At 45.8% G+C, this 12,784-nt stretch overlaps 1 protein-coding gene across 1 annotated transcript in view; it reads left to right on the top strand.

The window, feature by feature from the left end:
• Positions 1 to 12,784, top strand: part of LOC133350830 (chromodomain-helicase-DNA-binding protein 7-like) — a 164,753-nt gene that overhangs the window by 94,287 nt on the left and 57,682 nt on the right. Inside the window, 2 exon segments of the mRNA XM_061565600.1 lie at positions 5,338 to 5,581; positions 9,312 to 9,488. Of these exon segments, the coding sequence (XP_061421584.1) occupies positions 5,338 to 5,581; positions 9,312 to 9,488 (421 nt within the window).

Here is a 12,784-nt window from a genome sequence, read left to right as displayed (position 1 = left end):
CGAAAGATGGTGATACAGTAAAACCTTGGATTGCGAGTAACTTGGTCTGTGAGTGTTTTTCAAGACGAGGAAAAATGTAAAATAAATATTAATTTGATAAACGAGCGAGGTCTTGCAACACGAGTAGTACGTGTATACGCTTTGTCTGCCGAGTGTCACGTGATCACAACTGATATACGAGTGCTTTGATATACGAGTGCTTTGGATTACAAACACGTTTCCGGAACGGATTATGCTCACAATCCACGGTTTTACTGTATATGAAAATCATAATGGCCGAAATTATAATGATGGCGGTGGTGAAACCGAGAATTCCTGTTGGGTAACAGTCTGTAGGTGGTGGTCGGTTCTGAAAATAGACTAGAAGTTCAGTTGCTGACAACAGTAACACGGTCAATGGACTCCCAGGTGGGAGTCCACTGATCGTTTCTTTGACAAGGTAGGCCTGGGGTCACGCATTAGGAAAGGAAAGACATCAAAAGTATAACTTTGTTGATTTGTTTGTGGTATACAGTTGACCCTAATTGATAATGTGGAAATTGTTTTAAGACACACTATGGCATGTTGTGCCGTCAGTGTGGATGTGATATCTCCTTATACGGCGGAAAAAGATTTGCGGTTAGTTTACACTTTTCACTACGGTGTCTCCGCTTGACAAATATTGCTCGGAAATTTCATTGCATAAGGGATGGGAAGCGTCATATGAAACAATAAAAGAAAAACGCAATTGAGAAAACAGCGGGCAAAAAAATAATTATCGACTTTGGCAACTTGCACAATTCTCACAGTTTGCAGAAATGCATGAGCTCGTAACAGTCAGGAATACCAAATCAGTATTCCTGTGGCCACTTCGATATTCATGCCCCACTTTGGTGCCGTGCAAAGGTGCGACCAAAAACCGCCAAATCTTTTCAACTTGCTGCTGTGCTCCGATGTGGAGGGGGTTCTTAATTTTTCCTGTCTTGTGAGCGCTGTACATCTCAGTTGATAATAGTGGCCCTTATCTCTTAATACGGGGGGGGGAACAAAACGAAGAAATCACTGAAACCCACTGGCGTGCAGTCACAGCAGGTTTACAATATTCGTTAAGAAATTAAACAACTGTGAAGCTGCATTCGTCGTCAGAGTATCACGTGAAGTGCAGCACGTTCTCTAACGAGACTGGTTGGGGGAGGGGGGGGTGGAGAGAGGGAGGGGTACAGTTTACATCTCACGACAAGCGATTTTCAGGCGTGTGATGTGATGGATGAGAGATGGCCGCGTCTTGAGGGATCTGTCGGCGATTGCTGTGAAGCCCAGGAGGGAGCCAGTTTGTGCCGTGTGATGTGCGATGTGTGTGTGTGTTGCCGTTGGGTTGACCGTGTCCCTTTGAGGCGCTAGACATCGCTATTGTCACGAGCGGAGCCGGCAGCTGTTAACCATTCAGCTAGCAAGAACTCTTCCATTTGCTTGGCCGCTCAAGGCGGTGGCGGCATGTTAAATCGGTGCTCGTTAAAGAATCGATTATTTCGCTTGTACAGGCTGTCCCATCCCCTGAACATTTCACTGGGATGCATTCCCCGAGTCGACGTCAGCTGGGGGAAAGGCTAAGTGACGAGCTGTTTAAAATGTAATTCTGCCTCATTGGGACCTCTGCAGGGTTAAGGCGTTGGAGCTCCACTACCTTATCAAACGCAATGGCTTGAAAACACTTTGAGCCTTAAGATAGCAATTGGAGTCGTGCGGCGAGACCGTTTCATTCTCAGCGGCGTTTTCAGCCCTTGCTCTCACGGAATGTATGGTCAGTAGCGGCGTGGTAATCCTTTCACTTGCCGTAAATTGCCCTAAGCTCGCCGCCTCAACTACCTCTCTGCTTGACGTGTATCAAACAGTCCGTGGCCTTTGCCTACGTTGAGACGTAGTGCCTCAGCTGGTCGACCGTGTGGACAATTACAGCCCCGATACAGCACATTTGCCCATGTACCTTTGTCCCTAAGCACCCACCCGGAGGGAGGTGGGGTGGTTTTGGGCTCATTCCAGTTCATGGCCCAGCTTGACATCTGCGATTTTAAATTTTGCCCACTGCTGGCAGTGTGCCCTGGTCGATCGTGCCTTGGCTGAGTGGTTTCGGTTTCGTACGCGTGAATCTGTAGCAAGAGCATCGTCAGATATCTCTTCTTACCTGCTGTACTCCCCGGTCCCCGCTTGAGATGTGAAATGATAGAATGCACCAACTGACCTTTTTGCTCATGTGTTACACGACTGCTGCATTAAACGAGAGGCTTGGAATTAGAGCACTTTGGTCTGTTGCTGTTGCATTAAAACCTCTCAGTGTTTAACTGGGCAGGCAGATCTGTGTGATGCATGTAATGTGATTGGTGGTGAGACATTTTCCAGTCGAGCTTATTGCATCCAAAGTCAATAATAATAGTAATAGGCAATTTTCATATGTTTCCTCTCATGGGAGGTGTGTCCTTGGCAGATAATAGGAAAACAATTATTTGTTGCAAATAGTTGAGGTGTGATCTGTGATGTTAAGACACATTTGCATTCACAAATGCACGTGAGCAGATTAAGCCTGTGGTAAATAGGAACTCGTCACAACACGTAAAATGTGTGATACATTTTTTAAAACCATTTTTTAAACCTAAATAGCACGTAATCATGAAAGGGAAGTAAACACAAATTCACTGATCATTTTTGTTAGAGAATTAGTTGTTCGTTAATTTCTCGGCGGCGGCAGTCCAGACCTCCCTTTCCCTGGTGACAGACTCTAGCTCTTCCCGGGGGAATGTCCAGGCACTTCCAGGCCAGCAGAGCGACATAGTTCCACCAGCGTGTCCTGGGCCGGCCCCGGGGTCTTTGCCTAGTAGGACGCGCTGCACGGTAGAGTTCCAGGGGGAGTCTATCGGTGGGCATCCTTACCACGTGCCCGAACCTCCTCCTCTCGATCCGGAGGAGCAGCAGCTCGAGTCTGAGGCTCTCCCAGGTTACGGAGCTCCTCACCTGATCACAGAGAGTGAGCCCGGCAACTCTGCGGAGAAACCTAATTTCGGCCCCTTGTACCCGCGATCTCATCCTTTCAGTCTTTACCCAAAGCTCATGACCATAGGTGAGGGTGGGAATGTAGATCGACCAGTAAACCGAGAGCTTTATTCGAGAACTCAGCGGAATGGTACAGTGCCCGCGACACATGTACTGTATGACTAGAATTACATTGAGAGACAGAGAGAGGAGCACCTGTGTATTAGAGAACACTGGCAGGTTAATGACGTCATTTAAATTGTTACGCAATGGGACAGGTTGCTCACAGGGTTTAGCGGTCAAGTCCTTATTATAACTCACTCTGTTGTTGTCGTATCCTCAAATCTTGTAACTCAATTTTAACCCACTTCCCAATGTGGTATCGACTGCAAACTTGGTATACTTATGTCATACTGATAACAATACTATATTCTATCATTAAAAATATATTTTTTTAAACGTTATTTTTTTATATGTTATGTTTCGGCTTGGGTCTAATTGTCCACGCTCAACTGACGTTGGCTGTAAATCACCACGGCCCCTTACGTTATGGCAAGCTTCGGGGCCACTTCCTGGAGTCATGGAGTTCTTCCATTATTAGTACGTTACATTTCATTAAAGCGTGTTTAATTTTTTTTAATATTACTTATTACTTTACCGCTGGCCACATCCAGTTGAACTTACCTTCTGTTCATCTCCGCTTGTGTTCGGAACTCGACAACCGCTTGCGATGCGATCGAAATGCCATGGTTTTTTGTTATTTTTGTTATTTTCTTTGAACCTATCTACGTGACTTTACCGAAAGACCCAAAGAATATCAACAAACGTAGGTTGCGATGTGTGGGGCACGTGTCCAGAATGAAGGAGGAGCGCGATACTGAGACAGTCATCGGAGTGGGCACCTGCAGAGGCAGTTCTTGAGAAGACCTAACGTCAAGTGACGTTAATGATGATGCGACTGTAGCTGGCAGACTTTTGTGGCCAGTCGTCAAGTGTGCATACCGGTGAACCCATATTCTTGCAGGGAAATTGAGTTTTCAGGTCTATATGACGTACAGCTGTTTCAATCTGGGCAAAAATTAAACAAAAATTGTCTTTGTGTTTCTCCCTTGTGATAGGACTTTGTATCATGACCCTTGATATTTATAAGGGTACGGGGTAACCAATGAGGTCTGAATTGGTTTGTAATAAGGGTAGGCACTGATAAGGGGTTGACAGGTTTGAGTGTGCAAAAGCTGTGAACTCTGGCAGATAGACGGAAGCGATGGTGAGGTGGGGGTGGTGCATCAACGCCATTGGCCGGGATGGCATCTTAATCTTGGTGTTGACCAAGATTTCTGCAGCTGATGAATTTCATACAGCGGACGTCAACTCGCTCCTCTTTATATTTCAACTTACAATTTGAAACGACACAAAAATATCCTATTACTGGAGCCCCACAGTAGGTGTCTTGGTGTACGGTATTCCATCGTTATTCACGAGGGATACGTTCCGGAGATGCTCAGGAATACCAAATTTTGCATGTAATACTCTTTGGTTCTTTCGGTAAAGTCACGTAGGTGAAAATTGAATAAAAATAACTAAATCACGACGTTTCGGAGGCAACACAAGCTTCCGTCATCAGGTGGGACAACCACAGCAAAAAATGTTTTTACTGTAGTGGGCAGAGAGAGCTGTATGTGACAAGCGATTATGTCGGGTAAGAGCCAGGGAGGAGGGATGCAGGGGGGGAGGGCATGTGGAGTCGGGGGCGGGAGTTTAAGCTGTTGTCGTTATTTACTTAATTTTTTTTTTGCTGGTGTTGTTCCACCTGATGACGGAAGCTTGTGTTGCCTCCGAAACGTCATGATTTAGTTATTTTTATTTTATTTGCATCTACGTGACTTTACCGAAAGAACCAAAGAGTTTGGATCCTTGCAGTCACGAAAACTTCAAATCTAGAATTTGCGTGTAATGATATTGGCCGAGGAAACCCATTTTTTAGAATAATTACCTTAAATAAATACATAAATTAGCTATTAAATACAAGAACATTTTCATGATAACACATCACTTTATCTAATCGCTTGATCTCATCACTTTATCTCATCACTCTCTCGCATCACATTCTCATCACTTTTTCTCATCTCTTTTTCTCGATGCAGTCATGTACAGTTCTAGATGCAATTCGCAGATAGCCAAAATTACGAATAGCAAGTCCGTGAATACTGTAGTTGCATAAATCTAGAGGAGCATTTTCGACGGCTGCCCAAGAAAAGTGGGTTGAGCGAAATAACTAACGGCCATTGTCCTCTTTGCTTCGTTTCATTGCTCATTCTGCTTTGCCACCCACAGACAAAACTGCATCCTGGCGGACGAGATGGGACTGGGCAAGACAATCCAGTCGATCGCGTTCCTGCAGGACGTGGCGCTGGCGGGCGTGCACGGCCCCTTCCTCGTCATCGCGCCACTGTCCACCATCGCCAACTGGGAGCGCGAGTTCCGCACGTGGACCGACATGAACGCCGTGGTGTTCCACGGCAGCGTGGCGAGCCGCCAGATGATCCAGCAGTACGAGATGTACACCCGCGACGCCCAGGTCAGCGCCTTGCGAAAGAACGGCGGTGGCGGAAATTTAAACAATAAACTAAACTATATTTATTTTTATTTGTATAGCTCTTTTTCAGATGCGAGCTGGCCGCAAATGACAGCTCAATGACGTGGCTTATCGTGTGGATATGTATTGCAGCCAAATACTCTAAAACGCATGTTTTTAAATGTGGAGTGAAAAACCGGAGGACCGAGAAAATAATCCGCGTGACCACAGGAAGAGAATACGCAAACTCCAAATATACAGCAGACATCAGGGTTGGGACCTATATACCAGACGAGGTAGTTAACATCTTGCCACCGTGGCACACTTTGGAAAGGCTGGAGTTGATGCATCGCACAGAAATCGTTGCGTGCGTGAGATTTTCCAGCATGCTCGGCTGCGAGGTGGCCTGTCAGTAATAGTGCAGCAAGTAAGATCCGTAATGATTCACATGGACCTTGTAGCGATATCCTCTCCCTCGTGAGTAAATTTTCCAACATCACAAGTCAGCACCCATGCCAATCTTCTCCGTCTGCTCCTGATTCCGCACATGTGCAGGGCCTTGGCAAGGAATTATTCCATTGCAGGGACCCTCCTGTAAAGAAGTCTTAAAATGCAGCAGCGAGGCTTTTGTAGACAAAGAATATCGTGGGTTTTTGTTTTTATTACGAGAAAGTCACCACAGTGCATTCACATTTGAAAGGAGCGCCCTGTTGGAAACCTTCTTGCTGTACTGCCATCTGCTAATTCTACATAGCCCAAAAGGGTTGGGTGTCTCAAGCCCATCAGTGGTCTACAAAATCGCACCAACAACTGGGTTACACACGTGCATCACCTGGTCTTTATAGTTGAAGCACTCCACTTTGGAGTCACAATTGATTATGGTGGAAACTGTATTCAGGCATCTTACACAACTGCCTTATTCCTCTTTAATTTCACTCGGTTTTTTTTGCTTACTGCTCGTAACAATTTCAATCAAAAAACAATTAATATACACCGTCTTGAAATAAGTATATAGAGTCTGATAAGACCAGGACCACCTTGTCGGCAAAGGTTATTCCTATTGCATATATGGCCCCCACCATATGATCGTGGAAGTTCTGCTGGATCAAGCAAGCAGGGACACACTTCCGCTTTTGAGTGCTCACGGGGTCTCTTAGAGCAGCAGACTTGTAGGCGATTACGACATGACATGGCATTTCAGCGGATCGCAAGGGGGGGGCAACTCTGTCCAGCGAGGAAATAATTTGAGCAGCTCCGGTGCCTTATGAATTCCTATGGTTGGGGATTAATGGTTTGTGCAGCCGTGTGGCGCCATCCCACTTGGTTTTAAGCAGCAGTGGAAGTTTTAGAATGATTTCATGTTCAAGATTAATGCCGCTCCTCCAATTCCAGAGGACTTACAAGGATGCAGGGCGATGCATTCGCAGCTCCTCGTTTTCTGTCATTGTCAAGACATTGTTTATCCCTGATAACTTAAAGCAGCCCATTGCAAAAATATGAATTGATAATTTTAAAAATTCCAGTCTTAAAAAAGCACTCCGGCTAATTTACTGCTTGCAGTTAGACCTTTCTGCCAGTGCCTTGTCTCATTAAGTGTGCTCAAATTGTGTGTTGTCACTGTTTCATGTATCGCCTTCTTCTTGTTCCACGTGCTTGTCCCACTCATGTGGAATCCACTGTCCTTGCCACCGTTCTCGACGCTGCCTTGTCCTGCGCCGTCTCTCTGTCCACTCCTCGGGCCACCGTGTCCGATCGCACCACATCGCCCCACCTCCTCTTCTGCCTTCCTCTTGATCTATTTCCTTCCACTTGCATCACGTACACCTTCTGACCCACGTAATTTTTTTTCTCATTTTAAGAAATTATATTTTAGAAATAAGTTCAGAAGGCCTGTGGGTTGAGTTTGGGGATACTACCTCTCAGGAGGCTTGGGGATACTGTAAGGGAGGCTGCTTTCAGGAAGGGGTTTTATACTGGTGCATTAGCAAAAACACTGCTGTGGTGTTTGATAAAAAAATTAATGAAACCATCTTAACCACAGCAATCACCAGAACATGTTTCTGAAGGCCAGCTCCTCGCCTCAACTGTGTGTAAACACAAGCGGCTCTCGGCATGCCAGACCTGCATGTCACCAATGCCAGAGGAGCAAAAATCCCTCCATTAATCTGTTAACATCTGCAATGCGCACATTGCCACTGAGCATGGGCTCACTGCAGTTTTACTTCCCGACTGCGTGGATTAATAATCTGAGGTGGCAGGTGGCCTGTGCCCTTGCTGAAATGTTTATTGTCTTGTTTTTGGCATTGTAATGAGGAGCTCTGCGTAGTGTTCCTTCTTCAAGCATAGCATCCGCACAGCAATACAATAAGAACATTAGCCCTGCATTAAAATGTTGTAAAACATCTGGGAGAAAATAATCAACTTAACTAACTTTTGGCTGCTCTGCTGATGCACTGCACTGTGGTTTTGACTGGCCTGGTTACTAAGTCCCATGGGTTTGCTTGGTTTAAGCCACACGAACTGAGTTCGGACCGTCTCGGGAAGGCTGCATCACTGACCTGACTGGCAGCAGCTGTATGCAGCATAAGGAGAATGCCTAATGGCACCATCGCTGGGGTGAGCATCTGGCTGCTCACTGACACTCCCGAGGCAGGCGATGCTCAGCGGTTAAGCAGCTGCGTAACTCGGCCTCCAGAAGGTGCGGAGCTTGCATAGGCGGGAGGGCGACAGCTACGGGAAGGGGAGAGATTTTACAAGACATGGGGCGCCGCGCTGTGATAGTCATACCAATTTGAGGAATTGCTTTGTGCAGTACACGGCTAAGCAGTCGAGCAGACCACTCATTGGCCTTGCAGAGGAAACACAAAATGTGCATGCAGGGGAGGAGAAGGGAGGATTATCCGCAGTGCCGTTGTTTGGGCCGCTTGCCAGATGGGCTTGGCGTCAGCAAATATGCAGCGGGGACCAACTGGTTTGACTTTTAGTTGACATTTGCAGCCCTACGGGGACTCTGCCTAAAACGTAATGCCCCCATCACGCTCCAATTTTCCAATTTAATACGATGTTTGAAAAGTCTAATAGAATGACTTATCAAGGTATGATATCGGAGCCTGGGAAGAATCTTTTAGATTTGCTCTTTGTCTGCTATAAATTTATGGAGTGACATTTTATATCGCTGGAAACAATAAAATTAATTTGGTGCTATTGGCATTCGTAAGATACTAGTCAAGATAATCTTGGAGGGTGGTGGTCGACTGATTCACAAAATGTTTTCTTTGTCAATTCTTCCTGAATTACACGAAGGTATATATTGAACATGTGACTGAGATACATGTTAGCACTGTGTTGGGCTCTGTAACTTGTGCATTGTTCTAATATTTACAAATGTCTCACTGCATAGCTGCTCGCATTAATATGCCCTTGCAAGCAATGTACATTCACGCTCTTGGTTAAAATTCCATTTAGTAACAGTTTGCTCTCCGGTCATCCATGCTTGCTTGTGTTTAGTTTGTTGTCCTTCCCCGCATCTCCGATTAGCATGGTTGGCAATGTACAGTGCGAAAGAGTGTCAAAAAACATACATACAAATTGCTATTGAAATGTGGAATTTGCACTGCCAAGACGATTTCCATCCTATTGGTCATTTGAGCAGGGAGAACACTGTGACCTGGACTCACGGTCGTCTTTGTCGCTGTCTCTCGCGTGCGTTTGCGTGCTCGCCGCGGCGACACAGGGCTACATCACGCCTGGCGCGTACCGGTTTGACGCCGTCATCACGACCTTCGAGATGATCCTGACCGACTGCCCAGAGCTGCGCAGCATCGAGTGGCGCTGCGTCATCATCGATGAGGCTCACCGGCTCAAGAACCGCAACTGCAAACTGCTGGAGGGACTCAAGCTCATGGCCCTGGTACGCTGGCTCACCCAGTAGCACACAACACAGAGACAGCTCTAGCCGGGAATACGGGGGGGGGGGGGGGGGGGAAACCATGAGACCAGGTTTAATTACATGGCTTGGTCACGTGGGTTTGAGGCTTGTGTTGCAGGAAGGAAGGTTAAGCGTGGTTTCAAGTTTATTTGTTCGATCAGATTATTCGAACTCTGTACGCACAGTTGGCCACCGTGCACACACAGGTTGTCATAGGGCTCATAATAAAACTGGTTTTTTTCTTGTGAGATGGCATCACGAGGCCATGAGGAATGGTGACGATGAGTAGACATGACATGCACATGCACCAGGTTATTTTGTAATGCGATGTCATTAAGAGCAACAGTTAAGGTCCATCGTCAAAGTTTATGTCTGCGTTATCCGTGTGGATTTTTGGACAGATTTTAGCCAGCTGCAGGTGAGTATTAAATCTGTATCTCTCTCTGCTTGTCTGGTCGACGCACGGCTAATCTATCAACAAGCATCGCCACAGTTGCCTTGCCCATTCCTGTTGCTCGTGTAATAGCTCTCGTAAAAGTCCTGGACGTTTTGTCTCTACCCAGCAAATTAGCATCACAACAAGCAAACGTACGCGTACAATTAAAAACAAAATCGACATCTACCAGGAACTAGCTTTGGATGTGTCCTCCTGTGGTGGTGTTGGGCTACTGCTGTGCGAGTGTTACTTTTGAAATAGATTGCTTTCCACTTGAATGGCACATTTGAGAGAAGTGAAGCTTTTTTCAACGGTTTTACTTAACTTGTTTCCTCTGGGGTCCCCAAGGCAACGCACAGCTCGCTCTATGTGCTCTTTCGTGAGTTCTCGCTGCACTTGGAGGATTATTTTCGTGCGTATACTTGTCAGAGGTCTATTGCACATACACTATGCTCTTAGTGAATCAACCAGGTAGTTGAAATCGAGGTAAACACTCATGGATGTGTAATAATTCACTTGCAGCACAGGCCTGTGATATAAGAAGAAACAATCATAAAACAATGTTATTTTTTACCGAAATAATGGAACGTCGTGTGTAAGCTATAACAAATGCTGATCTCCTGTGTTGCAGTTATAAACTATGTTAACTTCACAGTGTTGTTTGTGCATATGCATGCGGTGGCACTGCACTATGTACCCGGCGACCCGAATCCGATTGCTGCTCATGGCCAACAGTGGTAACAATTGATCTGAAATGGTCCTCAAATGAGTACCTGGTGTGATGTGGGAGACATGTGCAAACATCGCCACTGTGGAGACAAAGGTCGCCAGGCATGGTGCTGGCCACCCAGCCAACAGTCTGTTAAGGCTATACGGAGAATCTTTGTCTCTTTTTGTTACTTTATTATCCAGTATAAATTACCCATTCGACTGAGGTCCCAGCAAATCTGTTGCTAATTCACATTGAAAATCTGTTCATGCTCATAGCCCCCCCCCCGCCCCCCCCCCAAATGTGACAGTGCAAGTTTTTGTACAAATATTTAATCCATTGCACTTGCAACATTGGTAGAGAAGTAATAATGCAGAGCTAGCATCTTGATTGTAGCACAGAACGTGTAATAACACGTCGGGTGTTATTAATGCACTTGCTGGAGCTCACTGGGGTGAAGATGAGAAAGCATCCTGGCTTGTCCGCCTTTGCCATTAAATTCCTAAAATTCTCAAGCAGGCTGTGCACTTTGCACACTGAGGGTGACCCGTGTGCACACGCACAAGCGCGTACACACCCACCCACTCGCCCACCCACACACACGCACACAGAAGACAAAGATCCTCCACATCCAGACAGACAAACAGAATTGATGAAGGTGCATTTCAGTGAACAGTTGTTAAAGGCTAAATTGGCAAATTGAGGCAGTGGTGTGGCTGTCACCACAACCAATTAACTTTGTCTGCTCATGTGCACACATCACACAAAGTACTTGTTTAATCAGGACTGGTTTAGATGCCACTGTTTTTAGCCATTGCAAGGAATTCAATCCAGGTCACTGAGTTCATGGTGCGGTCTGATGACTTTTGTGCCAGTGTTCCCCACAAAAATAAAGACAAACATCCCCCATACAGCTTAACAGGCCGTTGGGGCAAGTGCTGTTAACGAGCACCTATGAAGTCCGACACGCCACACGAAGGGGTGGGTGGCCAGCACCACGCCCAGCCCCCTTTATCTCCCCAGTAGCGATGATTGCACATCGCACCAGATACTCATTTGAGGCTGAGGCAGGATCCAGTTCAAATAAATCGTCACCGATGTTGACCGTGAGCATCAATTGAACTCTGGTCACCGGGTTTGTAGCGCAGCGTGCAAACCACTACACGACCACTTGTCACTGTTTCCCACAACACACACTCACATGGGCTCAAAACTACTCACCCACTCATTCATACTTTAACTGCAACTTAGTACACAGTGTGACTATATACAATGTGGGAATTGCTTTCCTTGCACTAGCAGTTTAACATTAATGAATCAAGTCGCCTGTTAGCATGCCAGCCTTAGATGCAGTTGGCATTAAATGTAGGATTGGTGTAAAATATCAAAATTAATCTCTTGCTTAACACAGTGTAATGCAGACACTCATAGGGTAAAATCAAGAACCCAGAAATGCTGAGTGATTTTTGGTGAAGTCGTTAAATGCCTTAGGTGGGTTTCTTTATCCACCATTGTCGCTGCCCACTCATTTAAAATGATAGGTGTCATCTTACAGCCCATATGGCTGGTGTAATAACCAAATCTTCATACATTCCAGGCACAACAAGACTTGCAAATGAGTTGCATTGATTCGTTTGAGCACTTGCTTCTCGTTAGTGGATTGTGAAACAAAAGGGGGCAGAGAATTTACCGGCGTAACACAAGCAGTGTGTGCAGATTCTCAGAGGTCGACGTCACACATCACATGAGTAATATGGGGATCTCACTTTGAACTGGAAAATTTGCTCCGGTCAGTCATGGCCAAGTTTCTCAATGTGATGACTGGCTGAACTCCAGTAGTGGTTAACACGCACACACACACGCATGCGGCAGCGCAAGAGGCACATTTGATGCTCGTTATTAAATGAGACAGAGCAGTTGGGTGACCCAAAGGAATCATGCATTCTGCAGAAATCCAAAGAAGAGTGGAATTCAAAATCAGAGGGTGAAAATCCTTATCAAAGATACTTTCCATATAGTCATATTTGACAAGACATATGTTTTCATACATTTTTTTCACACCATTACAATAGATTAAAGCTGTGTTTAAGAATCAGATCAGATGCTTGTCGAATTTATTGAAATTAGATGTAG

This window comes from Lethenteron reissneri, chromosome 35 (assembly GCF_015708825.2).
Source record: "Lethenteron reissneri isolate LAM-NWPU_2019-01 chromosome 35, ASM1570882v1, whole genome shotgun sequence".
Lineage (NCBI taxonomy): Eukaryota > Metazoa > Chordata > Hyperoartia > Petromyzontiformes > Petromyzontidae > Lethenteron > Lethenteron reissneri.
This window is presented reverse-complemented; position numbering and strand designations above follow the sequence as displayed.